This window comes from Equus caballus, chromosome 2, assembly GCF_041296265.1.
Source record: "Equus caballus isolate H_3958 breed thoroughbred chromosome 2, TB-T2T, whole genome shotgun sequence".
NCBI lineage: Eukaryota > Metazoa > Chordata > Mammalia > Perissodactyla > Equidae > Equus > Equus caballus.
In genome coordinates, this window is record NC_091685.1 from 85004833 (window position 1) to 85020376 (window position 15544).

Sequence of the window (15544 nt, forward strand, 5' to 3'; positions counted from 1 at the left end):
GGGGTAGGAAAAAAAAGCTTTGACATATATTTCACACCTTCACTAAATTTAAAAGATAACACAGGGGAATGTTTCATGACCTCAAGGTATGCAAAAATTTCTTAAGCAGGACACAAACAGTACTAACTTTAAAAAACTGATAAGTTTAACTAGACTAAAATTAAGAACTTCTGTTTTTTTCAAAGTGTATCATGAAGACAGTAGAAAAGTAAGCCACACAGAGGAAAAGGTATTTGCAAAATATATAGCCAACAAAGGGTTTGTATCTTAAGTAATAAAGAAAAAAACAGAACTCAATACAATAAAAGGACAAGAGACTTAAAACAAGACTTCATCAAGAGGATAACTTAATGCCCTATAAACCTATTAAATATGCTCCATATCATTATAAACAGTGCTATACAAGTTATAATCTCAATGGGATTGCAACATTCTACCTACTAGAATGTTCAAAATTTTAAAAGGCTGATAATACCGAAGTGTTGGCAGGAATATGGAACTGAAGCCCGGATACTGCTAGTAAAGTGTAAATTTGTATAATTACTTTGGAAAACTATTTGGCATTATCTACTCATGTTTTAAAAATATGAACCACCACTTTTACTCCTACGTATTCAACAGAAATGCATGCAAATGAACACCCAGAAAAACATGTACAAGAATCTTCACAGTATCATTATTCAAAGAGCCCAAACTGAAAGCACCTCCAATTTCTATCCACAATAGAAACAGCAAATATATTATATCATTTCAACAGAATACTTACATCAACGAGAGTGAATGAAAAGTACCTCTACATGCAACAATGGATCAATCCCATAAACACAATGTTCAAAGAAGCCAGATAATGTTGTATAAATTTCAAAAAACAGAGGAAGTCAGAAGGGTGGCTTCTTTTGGGAAGAGAAAGGTTAGTATCGGGTGGAAGGTACAAAAAAGCCCTCAGAGGTATTGATATTTTATGTATTCACCTGGTGGTTACACAGATGCAGTCCCTCTGTGGTAATGTACAAAGCCCACAGTCATGATTTATGCACTTTTCCATTTGTATGTAATGTAATAAGAAGTTAAAAAAAGGGGGAACAATAACAGCTACCATAGTGATATACATAAATGAGAAGTTGATCATTTATGATAAAAAATAAAACCACTGATTATAATAAAGTTACTATCCAAACAGGATAACATACAAAAATGATTCAGAGTAATTTAAAAACTATAATGGCCATTTTTTAGTAGAGATGCTAAATAGAACTACTATTAAACATGGAACCAGTTTTCCGTCTACAATGCCTTCATTTACTACCACCTGGAGTTTTTAGAATTAGCTTTTTGTTCATCTTTAATTTGAAAGAAATCAAATTTAACAGAAAAAAACTCTGGGATTGAAATTACTGATCTAGAACAATCACATTTCGATTATCATATAGAAGAGATGGTGATGATCCTCAAAGCAAAATTTAAAAATATCAGTAAAACCTCAATTTAATGTCAAATACAAGGTTACTACTGGCGCTTTAGTCCAGTTTAATTTGCCATTTATTACTGTCATTCCTTTAAAAAAGCCCTGATTGTTAATAAATATATTCTGAGAAATTATTTCAAAGAGGATTATTCAGTAATCAAGACACAAGAAAGAGACTAGGGAAAAGAAAAGGCACCTCGAAACGTCAAGAATAAGAATAGGATACATTAAACTTCAAAGATCAGAGACAGGATCTCGTTTTCTTGGAAACATTGAATGATTGGAATCATTATACGTGTTATTTTTACTTTTCAGTTACGTAGGAATAAGAGCCACAAGAAAGATAAACTGGGTAAAATTCCACTAATTAGGATACTAATTTTCATTGTATTAATTAAGACATAACAGTAGTAGATATATGACTTTTCCACAAAGATGTGATGAAAAGTTTTAAAAGTCACTTAAAATTAATTGTATAAGCATATTGCGTATCTTTCAAGAAGATTTTACTGGTTTGCAGTTCAAAACAGAATTCCATAAAAATTTTAAAGTAATTAGTATGAAAGATAAAAAACTTTTTCACACTGTCAAGTATTTCATACTATTTCTTTTTTTGAAAACAGAAAATGAATGTATAGGATTCCAGTATATTCCAAAGACTACCATCTTAGCATCCTGAATTTCCAGGGCTTTTCCTGCCTTTAGAAAATAAACTGAAAGGAAGAAAGTCATCTTCTCAGTCTATACCTGTGTAGAAGAATGAAGAAGAAATGCAATACTAGTGAAAAGTAAATTTAGAAATAACATACAATAATCTACTGCCAATTATTTTCCATTTGTGAAGTCTTAACAAATGTTATAGATGGCACTAAATATAACTGTGGCTTATGTGATGAACTTAAACAGCTATCATAATGGTCAAAAAATTATAAAATTGTATATAATATGATCCATTATATTCTATACTACTACAACCATAATCTCTTATTTTTCTACTATCCAAATTTCATGTATATATATATATATACACACACATATAAGACATACATATTCAAAATAAAATAATCCATATGATTCAGTCTGTATTTCAAGGGTTTCATTATTTTGAATAAACACTTGTTTCATCAGCATATTAAGAAATATATACTGATCATTTCTACTTCAGTAAAATATAGATATATATCACCCTGTTAACCACCATTCATAATTTAATTGTTCTGTGTCTGCACCTACCAACTCCATATCTTAGATATTTCTTGTCCAATCCTTTCTTCTTTCTGCTCAAAGCACAGCCAAAATTTATCTTTCCTCAGAATCTTTATCTTTTAACCTTACAGCATGTAGATTACTTTCACTTATTTGAAATGCACTACGTTCTAAGTACCAAAGGAGGAGACAGCACTGATTTATATAATGCAGGACATAACAACAACAATAAAAGAAACCATATGTGTACAAAGTCGCTTGGCTTTATAATCCTGGTAGATCAAAAATTTCATAATAGTAAATAAACAGTAATACAAAACTTACTAAATTGTTGAGTAATATTATAAAGAACAAGTCATTCTCAATTACTATGTCCAAGAAAAGCTTAATTTAAGAGATTAAGTAGACGAGAGTAGGTAGAGAATATTCCAAGCAGAGTGAGCAGCACTAGGAAAAGCCTGGAAATACCAATGAGCACGGCAAGTTCATATGATCAAAGCAAGAGGTATCTATGATTAGATAAGATGGGGCCAAACAATGGAGCACTCTCAACAGGAGAATGTGGAGCTCAGAGGACTTGATTATTCTACCATAGCAAGGCAGTGTAGGTTCCTGAGAGAGGAAATAACAATGAAAAAGCACAATTAGCCATAATTGGAATGATAAATTAAATGGTTGAATTATGTGTTGACATGTTTTAAGTATAATCAGAAAGCAAAATGAGTGTACCAAGAAAAAAGTGACCATGAAATAGATATATACAAACTTTGCCTTTTTGAACTTCTGCCTAGCATCTGAAGGAGGAAAAAACACATATTATCTGCCACCCACGTTAACACATCTGCCAACAGTTGGCAATGCTTATCCTAGGGCAAACTTAAAAATCCCAAAGCTACCTTGTAAACAAAATATGTTCAGAAGATCTTTGTAACTTAGAATGATTCATTTAGGATTCCATCAGATGTACTGGGTCCACACTACACTGGCGTAGTCTGGTATACAAGCTTGTAGGACTGGTGAAGATAAAACTGTCTCTGAAAAGGAGGTAAAGCAGGGAACAAAAGCCTGTCTCACTATATTTTAATTTTTAGAAGAATAACTTGCCAATAATATTCCACAAGTTCACAGTCTGTTGTCAATGTTTAACATTAGACAAAGGTCAGTTTTTACTGGAATCATGAGAAGTTACAAAGAATAGCAGTTAAGGGCACAGCCTCTTAGCTAACTGGGGTTCCTGGGCAAATTATTTAATCTACTAAAGCCCCACAGTTTCTTCATTTGTTAAAAAAAAGTGCAGACATTAAAACAATATCTACCTCAAAGAACTGTCAGAAAAATGTATGCTGTAAAGTCATTTAGCATAGTACCTACCATACAGTAAGTGCTCAAAGAATCTTAACTGTTATTATTACTAATAATAATTATTACTACAAATGATTGGAAACTGTCGTCTTGGATTTGTTTTCTGAATAGATATTATTTTTCAATACTTACATGACATTTTAATATACAAGAGGCACTGTCGCAGGCCCTTTACAATTTTAATTCATTTAATATATACAATTACCCTATGAGATAAATACTGTTAACATTCCCAATTTACAGATGAGGAAACTGAAGTAGAGAGGTTAAGGTAGCTTTTCCACATGTGTAACAAAGCTGAGATGTGAACCAGGAAATCTGGCTCGCAAAGTCATGGTCTTTTATTCTGTTTACCTGCTATACTAAACTTAAAAGTACTGAATTTCCTTTTGCTGGAATTCTTTCTAAAAAGCAATATACTATTTCCTGACCGTCATCTCAGATTAGTGAGGTCATCCAATTAAACCTCCTCATAACACCTGAACTTCCTCAGAGCATCTATCAGAACTGTAACTGAATAGCAGTCTCCCTCAATAGAATGTAAACTCGATGAAGGCAGCAACTGTGTCTGACTCACTACAGTGATCCTCAGGACTTTAAACAAAGCACAGTGTTCGATAAGCTTTTGTTGAATGAACACACATATGAACAATCAGCCAGCTGCCAGTTAACAACTGAAAATGAGAAGGAAAAGCCGAGAGGAGTGAATAATGATAAACGAAAGGGTTATTCGTATGAGTAGAGTAAGGACGCCAAAAACAAACTTTCTTAAAGTTTGCAAAAGGAAATTTTTTAGAGGGCTTAAATTAGCAAGGTTAATATATTCCAAGTGTTGCTAAGGCAGATAATTCTGAGTTACAATAGTCTAGTAAACAATCTTTCTTTCCCCCATACATTTATTTAACATAACAGATTAATAATAAATATAAAAAAATTAAAGGTTTTTTCTTTTTTAACTGAGGAATTCAGAGCTTTTAGTAGTTCAAAAGCTTACATGGTTCTGGTTTATATTACATCATAATCTATCTGCCTGAAACTTCCTTCTATTAGACTTAATTCCAACCCCTGGAGCTTCATATTAAACTCTTTCTTCCATATGCCAACTCTTCAAACACGTGAAGACAGCAATCATGCTCCCCCTGTCAATACTAGCATTTACAGACAGCAGTCCCAAATACTTCAGTTGCTCGCTGTCCTTCCTACTACAGTGTTTCCAAGTCCTCCCTAGTTGTCAAAGTTTCGATAAACTCTGGTGCCCAAAAGCAAACAAAACATTCCAGCTATAGTGTAAGCAGAATAAAATTATTTGGTCTGGATATTACATAACTTTCCTATTTTGCCCTGAATTATAATAATTTGAGAAATCTCCAGAGTAGAATGAGTCATAATTCTGGTTTTGACAAAATAATTCAAGTTCTTACCCCTGGCTGGCTGGCTGACTTTCATTCTTTGCCAGCTTATTTATTTAATTACAAAATTATGTTATACAAACAGAGGAACATAGAAAATATAGATGTATAGCTTATACAATTTAAAAAATAAAAACATGTACTCATCACCCAGGTTTAGAAATAGAAAATTATCAATACCTTAGAAGTCTTTCTTGCAACCTTTCCAATTTATCCTTCTTACCCTTAAAGTAATCATGATCCTAACTTTTAAGTGTTAATCATTCCCTTGCTTTTCTTCATGGTTTTGCCACATATTCATACATCCCTCAACAGTATATTGTTTAGTTTCGCTTGGCTTTATTTTTCCACTCATAATTTCCCATTGCCTCAATTCCTTCAATTTAAAATTTGAATCAGTTTGTATTTTACATATTTTTAATAAGTCACCTCATTATCTTTCATGGAATGAGGCAGGGATGAAAGTGAATAAGCCATCCATTACCAGTAATAGAGAAAGATAGAAGGAAGATTAATATTCTACTTAGGTCAGCAGGTCCATCAATATGAGACAATGCCATCTCTCCCCAATAAGAAACCGAGCTGAGGGGAAGTTGAACATCTTTCCATCTTTTCCTCAGTTGGGTTTTATAATATGGCTTTCGAATGTATGTAAATTCCCTGAATTGATGAACTACATATTTAAAGATCATCCCAATATAAATAAATAAATATAATTAAATAAAGTAAGCCAATTATATTTGGATTAGTTTCAATTTATTCATACCTCATATCTAAATATAAATATTTGGGAGTTGACTAGAGAAATTTTTGTAATAGAAAAACTCTCAATATAGAACGTCAGTTTGAAAGAACTGAAAATATAAATCATTATTAACTGAAAATTCAGACCAAATCTAAATACAATGAAATAATTCCCTTATTTATCAATTCAAATGAAAGAGTACCTGACATCACCCATCTACTTTCCAAGGCCTCAGAGGATTGATGAAAAATCCTGTCAGTACCCTCCCCAAGCTCTGTTTACTAAGGTAGCAACTCCTTGCTTGTAGCACAAACTACAATAAATAAAAATAAATAAGCAAGGAAATAAATAAGTGTAAAGATTTTTTAAAATCAAGAGAAGTGAGGTTTCAAAAAAGTGCTGATGCATTAATCAGCAGTAGATGATTGCAAAAAGAGCAGAAGAGTCTCAGATATCCTAGATGCATTTCAATACAAGCACTTAAAAATCTTAAGTCTACAACAAAGTAAATCATAAAGAAAAAATTTAAGAAATAAAGAAGAAGGAAAACAACTATCACTATCTCACATTTAAAAATCTCCCTCAGAAGCTATAAGAGTGCTTTCATAGGGTATAAGTAATCCTATTTTCCTAAGTACCTCCTCTTTTTCTCTGGTTCTTTCCCTCTAGTTCTTAAGGTATTCTTAAGATACCAATGCTCTGGCATCATCACTGTTTCTATATTACTTGATACACCTAAATTTCATACCAAGAAATCTTTCAAGGGATTCTTGATCACTCAAGGAAACTTGATTTGTGATCTCTCAAGGAAACATATGTAAACATAAAATCTATAGGTGAGACTCATTTAAATTAGTAAACATATCCCCGATTGAATTATTTATTTTTTTGCTTTTGGTAAAAATTATAACTTTACAGTGCAGAATAAAATTTTAAAACTGTTTTCCAAAGATCCATAATAGCTTACTTGGAAGCTTACAAATTCTGTGCCCAAAATAATCCATTACTTTCACAAACCCACAACTAAAGATCTGGTAACCCTTGGACCAAAAATTAACATAGCAGTGGAAGAAAAGAAAAGCCAGAGACATGTATGGCACATATGCTGCAAATTTATTTGTTTACCCCAGAATCTGGCCAGTAAACAGGCAGACTGGAACATATACTGCAGAAGCAAATGTAACAAGAAGAAAAATTAAGTTAAAGGGCTTGCAGTCTTACATTCACACACAAAACAGGATTACAAAAAAAGTGTAGAGAAAAGCAAAGTATCTCTAGTAATAACCACCTTAGAAAACACAATGAAAGAAAATCAAAATGTGCAAAAGAAAAAAAAAGTGAAGTAAAGGTAAACATAAATATCTACTGTATAAAAGAAGCTGAAGTTATCTATCCTAGTTCACAATTTTTTTAGTTATTCATGTCAATCCCTTGAATTAATTTGTGCATAAAAATCAAGCTACATTGTTTTAAAATACAACAAAAGAGGGCTTTTAGATACACTTACCAAATTATCAGGCAATACAATTACAACAAATTGATGTTTTCTGATGATTACATTCCTATATATGTACTTTCTAACGTAAAGTTATAGAGATAATTACAGTAGAAATCATTATCACTGTGGTAAATAGATTATATTTACTGAGTCAAAACAATGCAGAAAGGTATATAGTTAGCCAAATAAATCATTTTCTTAAAATATAAACTGTTGTATATATAAAAATCTGCATACAGGCCATTTTTATAGCTCAAAGGTCACTTACTATGAGATAAATAATGGCCCACGTGTAACTAATATATCTTTAACCAAATACTACAAATTTAAGGAGCAAGAAAATCCAACTAGTTATTAACATTCTAGAGACTTAAAGCTTCTAATTAGTTTAAGAGGCTAAAGTTTTTATTTTGTTTTCTTTTGTTTTGATCCCCAGACGGAAGTGCACATTCTTGGAGCTAAGGTACTACCAGGTCTTGGATAGAGGATATTACTCTAGGACAGAGGATGAATTGCTCTAGGATAGGTGATACAACTGAAATTAACTAATAAGAGTAGATACTATATTCAATCTTAACCAAAAGACCTGGATATAATTGACACTAAATAATTTTAAAGTGGTTACAAGCACAGATGAGCACTTGAATAAATTCATTAAAGTAAAACCGTTTTTCCAAACATCTATCTCCATTTACTAGTCCATTCACTAAATTATATTGCTATAGCATAAGCAATTATTGTCTACTAGACATTAAACAGGAAGCAGAAATAAAGGTATGATAGGCAGAAGACTAAGTGCAGCTTCTCACACAGATTTACCAATTCTAAACCCCCCAAAATAAGTAAGCCACAGAGGAGAGAAAAATCAATATAACAATGAAACTTCTTTTAAAGCTGCATTAAAAAATATATTTAGGCGACACCATGTGGCAAAATTATGAATTACTGCTGCCATCTAAGAATGGAAGTTATATGCAAAATTTATTATGGCATTCGATACAATAGGGGAAAATTTACAAACTATATCTTTTATAATATTAAATGACAAAATCAAATGTTAAATTTACAAAGCGTTATTTTCCTAGAATCTCTGTTACAAAAAGAAAACTAATTTCCAAACTTTTAAGTATTTAATTTGTTTTATAAAATCTTGGTTTTGATTATAATTGACAAATTCAGGGAAGGAAATAACCAAAAAGCAATTAATTGTCATCATGCAAATAAAACAGGTGACTGAATGAATCCTTCATTTTTTTATCCAGTTGTTCTGCTGTGAAGTAGACAGATATAAGCTTTGAATTGTATAAAAGAAGGGATATTAAACTGATAATTAACTCTTGCAAAAGCAACTCTTGGTTTTAAACTATTTGAACTCAAATATGTATCTTCGTGGACACAAAAAAAGTCAAGTATTATTTTTGGTCATTCCTAAGATTTTTGATCATATTTTAAACAAAACCATAATTTGGGGAATAAAAGAGTCCTTAGAGCTCAAAGTGAAACCCTGACACTTTAGAGTTGAAGGCATGGAGGTCCACGAATAGTAAACGATTCACTTGCAGTTCCAAGGTCACAGTTCATTTGTGGCTGAGACTACAGGTTCTTGTACTTTTACTTGATTACTCATTGCTCTATTAAGCTGCTTCTGTCACAGTACTAACTCCATAATAATTATAGTTCATTAATACAAGTGTTCAGTAAAATAATTATGAGTAATACCAGATTACGGTCTTTCAGAAAAAAATAGTAAGTTTCAAAAGGAATAGAAATATATTTTCATGAGCAATGGTCCCTCTCAGAGGGTCAAAGACACATAGTTGAGTTAATGGAATTTTCATCTCACCACTTGGTCATATGAAAACAAATTAATGTATAAAGTGTTGATGCTGATCCTACTTCTTATTTAACTAGGTGAATTTTAAAGCAAATTTAGCAAATTTTTTTTTTCTTTAAAATATCAGTTTGAAATAGTATCACCAAAGTTAGATCTGCAATTAAAACTGGAAAGGAAAGAATAATTTTCTAAAAGTATTATTTTTCTTCTAATTATTCATAACAATAAATTTCATTATAATATAACCATTATAGTTACCTTAAGTGTCTCCTAAAATTATTTCTTAAATTAAAAAAAAAAAAAAACTGAAGAAGCTTTCTCTTTGTTTCAAAGCAACTTATTGGTAAATTTTTAAAATCAAAATTTTATTTTTGCATTTCTGCCCATCAATCTGGAAATGATAGCTCATAAGAAAAAAGCACCAATTATTTTTCACATTAAAATGTCTCAGAATAGCATACCTTCATCCTGCTGTGTCTTCTATTTCATAACTTTCAACCAAGTTACAGTGACAGAAATCAAAACCTAATTTAAATGATAGTGAAGGGATAGCAAACAAAATAGCTATCATGCTTAGAATATATATGTGCTAAATATTTTACCACTCAAAGACCAGAAAAAATTAAAGTGTAATGATGTATGTCATTACAAAGTCAAATATGACAAGAAATATGCAGATCAGTCATAAAATGATTAAGGAAAAAAGAAAGTACAGAAGATATTAAAAAGATGAATATTCACACATAAAATGGTCCACACAATCAGGATGGATTCATCTAGAAAAAAATTACTTGCTCAGAGGAAAAGCAAGTACAGTCAACATAGTTGTACTAAAAAAATACTTGCAAAGTTTTAAAAAGCAGGACTGATGAAATTTTAACTAACTAAAGTCCCCATCTTTTCAATTTCTAATTCTTAAAATCTGACCGAACCACCAAAGCAAATATTATACGGAACTGCTTGCCATTAACCCACCATGCTATTTCTCTACTAGGTGTTTGCTCATGTTGTGCTTCTCTCTGCCCATACACTCTCCTCAAGTTCTACAACTCAGCTCAGGTAGAGGTGTGCCTTCCTTTGTACTCCCAAAATAACCTATGCACAGAGTTTGTGTCTCTGCCGTTTTCAGCAGACTGTAACTCCTTAAGAACAAAAACAATGTTCTGTTTATCTTTAGCTCCCAATTGCTTAGGAAATTACACTTAGCATGTGAAAGGCATTCAAAAAAGATGTGTTAACTAAACTTTATCTGTCATGACCAAAATGATGGTACACAAGTCAGACAGAGTTAAATCAATGGCACACGCTGTTTGTGACAGGGGTTCTTCACCAGTTTTAAAGCTTTAGGTCATCATACAAGTGAAAAACTACCACTTGCGTCAGCATTACACAAACATGAAAACAAGAAAAGAAATGCCTCGCCTACAATTACTTGTTAATAAATTATTTAACAAGGTGAATTATCAACACACTGAGGCTCCCTCCCTCCTTCCAATATTCTCCAGGACTTTCTTCTTCAAAACTATAACTCTCCAGGACTTTCCCCTATCTCCTTGATTTTGCTTATTTCACTCCTAGATGGCGAAGAATCCTCCAGGGAAAACAGTGGCAATATTGGAAGGCAAAGATTCAAATCAGAGACAAAGCTTTAGAAAAAGTAGGATTATTCACACTGATAGTGTGATCCATTATTAAACGGATACAAAATGATGAAATAGAAAAGGCTTATTTAAAAAGACGTGATACTGAATGACCCAAGATGTCTCCATATATCAAATATTTAGTATAGAATCTATCTCCAGGCCTCCAAGTCTGTCTTCTACTCATTAAACCCACTGAGAATCCCACTTATTACAGGTTTCTAAATATAACCAGGTGATACAAAATTCCTTATCCTATTGGTTGGGTGACAGTTTCCAGTGAGGTTAGGGAAGCTATTCTCTGACACTGTGAAAGTAAAGATAGTCTCTAACTTTGAAATAAAAAAACACGAGGGTTCAATTTTGGCACTAACCTCAACTTTCAGCTTTTCTTCTAATAGGGGTATTTTGCTTGGGGATCTCCCCTGGGGACTAAAAAAACCCACAATACTTAAAAATTGATTTTAAGGTACTATACACCAAGAACTTTTAGGATTCTAGTAAGAGCACTAAATGGTCACCAGAAGTAAATTCTCTGATTTCCAGTACTCATTTAGGTGCCTGTTATCCCTTAAAATGCTTCAATTTTCCTAATAATACCAATGACAGTCATTTAACTAAATAAGGTCTAATTTTTTTCCTATTTTACTACTTGAAAATGGGCATGGTAATGTCAAAACAACGTGGATATTACAAGTACATTCTTAAAGAGCTCTGAAATGAAAAGGTAAATAACTGTTTATATCACATGTAACAATCAAAGATCATCAAGGTAAGACTGGATAATAATGCTCAAAATAGCATCAAACTGAAAGGGTTGATAGAAAGGTATCCAAAGAAATTTTTTTTAAAAATTACTACACTCAAAGAAAACATCTTAAAATAGTAATTAAATTTAATATGCAGAGAATTAGACTAAAATTCTTTAAGAAAATAGAGCCAAAAGATTTAATACTTAATGAACTTCACTTGAGGGACTCCAGGAACCAACCTCTCAAGATCTCAGAAAAATCCAGTGCTTGAAAGAAGTAAACATTTAGCAGGATATCAATTACACACCACTCCTTCCCCTCTAAGAATACACCACTACCACCAAGATCCCGACCCTGACCATCCAACAAAACCCTGCAACCTTCATCTAAAGGAAACTGTACCTAAAACAGCAACAACTCTATAAAGACCAGCGGCTCCAACATCAACAGAAGGAAATAGCAAGCTAGAACATTGCCACAATATTCAATCTATTCTTTACCTGCCACATGGCAGCATGGAACCTCCTGGCTCTCTATGGCTCCTGCCACTACTTAATGACCTCTGAACATCTGACATCTGTTTTCTGATCAAAGATTCCTACACCCTGATGTCTGACTAGTCCTTCCACTTCCTGAATTCTCTTTCTCCTTCTCCTCAGTTGCCTCCAACTCAACCTTCACTCATATTTCTAGTCAATCAATCAAAATAAGGATTTTTGTGTTACTGTCTGTAATAAGGCCTCAGGCTTTGTGTACTGCATCCAAACAGTTCCTAAGGTCTAATCGAAATTTTTCACTTATTTTTGGCTCTTAGCTCCTCTCTCCGACAGTGAAATGAGAGTGAGAAAACATTTAAAACATGAATTGTTCAATTTTTTATTATAAGCAGCTTTGACAGGCTGATAAGGCTGATAAAATCTGGAACAGATGACTAAAGCAAACTGCCTGTGCCCTCTAAGGATTTCATTTACTGAAGCTAATTTTATTCCTAATTAATATAATCAAGTAGGGAATACTGAACCTGGACAGGGGTTTTCTTCGGGAACTACAGGTCAGTATGAGTTAACTACGGCCCCAGGACTCAAGTAAAAAACATCTTAATAATGGAATTAAAAGCTGATGAAAAACCTCTGGCTCCATATAACATCTGATCTTCTTTATGGGATACCAGATGGGCAAACCATGTCTAAATAGAAAATCTGACATAAAATAAACTAGACAATGTTTTAAGAATCTTGGAAATTTAAATTAAATTTGTAAAAGAATTAAGTGAGGATAGAAATAAAATATGTTCCAGCATTACCATATTCGATCAGACACAAGCATCCTGGGAAAATCTTGCTCAGCAACTAATTACCTATACGTCACTCTAAAAGAATAATTTGATCCATTTTTCTCTGAGAATGCTAATTTAAATTACTTGCTGTCCAGCTAATTTTATCTTTAACTTAGATTATTAAAACAAAAATAGAAGGCTTTTATTTTGCACATTAATGGAAATCATATCTAAGAATTTATTAACTTAGATGATTATAAAATTCCAAAATATTTCCAAACTAATAATTGAGGACACTACCAAAAAGTTTCTTTGAGGGGAACCCTATCTTTAGCCCCAATACTGACGATCTCTCTAAATCAGAATCTCCTAAAAATATTCATGATATCATGATGAATAAGCAAGACTACACAATGTATAAAAATGACTCTCTCTTTTGTCACTGTTTTTCCTTTTTGACTGCCTTCTCTCAACAAATTTAAGAATATCAATTTTAAATAGATATAAGCTTCAGTAGTATGGTTCTGCAACCACATAACAAATCAATTTCAAGCTAAGAGTTTGACAAGTATAATCAAGAAACAATTATAATCCTTAACATGAGACCTTTCCTTTTTATTGTTGATTTTCAAGAAACCGCTATTCTTCTAATAAATATTATTCTGGGAACAAAGTAATCACCAACTGAAACCTATAAGTGCATTAAAAAATGAGACAAGGAGTGGGGGAGGCTAACAGTAAAAAACAGGATGTAGGAAAGAACCAGAGTAATATTACATCTCTCCCTTCACAACGCCAAATATCTAGTTAGCATATGGCCCAAAGCCTTTCTTAATTATCCCTCAAATGCTTTAAAGAAATTTACTTTCTTTCCAAAGCATGAAATTAAAGAAGAGAATGGTCACAAACATCTCTTAATGATGCTTTTTGTCTTTCACGAGTAATAATGACAAATTTCCAGATTGGTGAGCATAAAGCTGTGTCTACACATGACCCATTTGAAATGCCTCTGATTTTACCAACTCCCTACTCCTGCCCCACAAAAAGATTATTGTGTAGACTTCACCAAAGATGCACGGACATTTTCATAAATTGGTTCAAATAGCAAATCTTGTAACACATATAGAAATTACTATTTCAAATGAGAATTAGTCACTACAAAAACAATAAGATAAAAAAACAGGATCATGAACTCTGAAGTAAATCAAAACCAAATTCTCCCCTAAGTAACATTTAAAAAGTTAAATATAGGAAGATTATACAAGAGAAAAATCTCAACAAAATTTACCATGAATTCATATAATTGAGGTAAAATTTATGTTAAATACCACTAATGTTGAGTTCAAAATAAGTAAATTTATAAATAATCTGTAATATCTCCTAATTTCATATTCTACAATATTATTTAAAGTATTTTTAAACTTACCCAAATGAAGTAATGTAAACTGGGCTGCCAGTTCCTTTGCATCTTCTAACGTCGTACATAGTTTGTCTGGCATGAAGTAACTCTGGGATCCATTTGCGATAGCAGGAATAACAATTTTATATACCAAGAGTACTTTCCCATCTTGACTTGTTGAATATAAATAATATTCTGGTGGTGGCCAATTATTTTTGTTGCAGTAATAATCCAAATGCATTACTGCAGAACTGAAATGATTGGATTTTAAAGAATACATACTAATTGGAGTAAGCTTTGTTCCAGGAAAAAATGGGTAAGTGCATCTTTCGATTTCAGGGGGGCTTGGGCTATGCTGACCATTGAGACGAGCTGGAAGAGTGGGTGGCTTGCCTACAGTTTTTAGATGGTTCTCTTCTTTGTTAGCAAACACAATCAGGTTTTCAGAATTGGGGCTAATCTGACCATTAAGATGCTGTCTCCATGTGTTTTCTTTATTTACTGGTTTTGCCAGTGTTACCTCGATACTTGCTCCATCAATGCATTTTCCATTCATAACAGACATAGCAGCCACCGCATCTTCTCGGTTGAAAAAGTGAACAAAAGCATAATCTCTAAGTTTCTTTACTCGTTCAACTGCACCAGGTTTGAATTTATTGAATTCTGCTTTAATTGTTTCCTCTGTAGTTGAGATCATTAAATTTCTTACATAGAGAACTTTAACTCTCTGCATGGTTTCCTCATCAACCTCTTTCTCTGGGTCAGCCCAATCTACCTGAATGGTATGGCCCCACAGTTGGAATGTTCCTGTAAAAAAGAATGAATTAATCTGAAGACAATTAAACCAAATAAAATTCAAAAATTGTTAAGAAAACTGTTTCTCCAAAGTAGCAAAAACTCAAATACATATCAAGATATTTGGTTAAGCATTAATTTCCTACTCAAACGAAAGTTTTTA

General features: G+C 32.5%; 1 protein-coding gene across 9 annotated transcripts in view; it reads right to left on the bottom strand.

The window, feature by feature from the left end:
• The window catches only part of RBM46 (RNA binding motif protein 46), a 45375-nt gene that overhangs the window by 14275 nt on the left and 15556 nt on the right, over positions 1-15544 (bottom strand). For all 9 annotated transcript variants that reach the window (XR_002806462.2, XR_011434823.1, XR_002806461.2 and 6 more), the window contains exon 4: positions 14614-15393. Coding sequence is in view for 6 of the 9 variants with exons in the window: in XM_070257535.1 (XP_070113636.1) it covers positions 14614-15393 (780 nt within the window). In the remaining 3 variants the exon portion in view is untranslated. The remainder of the gene's footprint in view (positions 1-14613; positions 15394-15544) is intronic.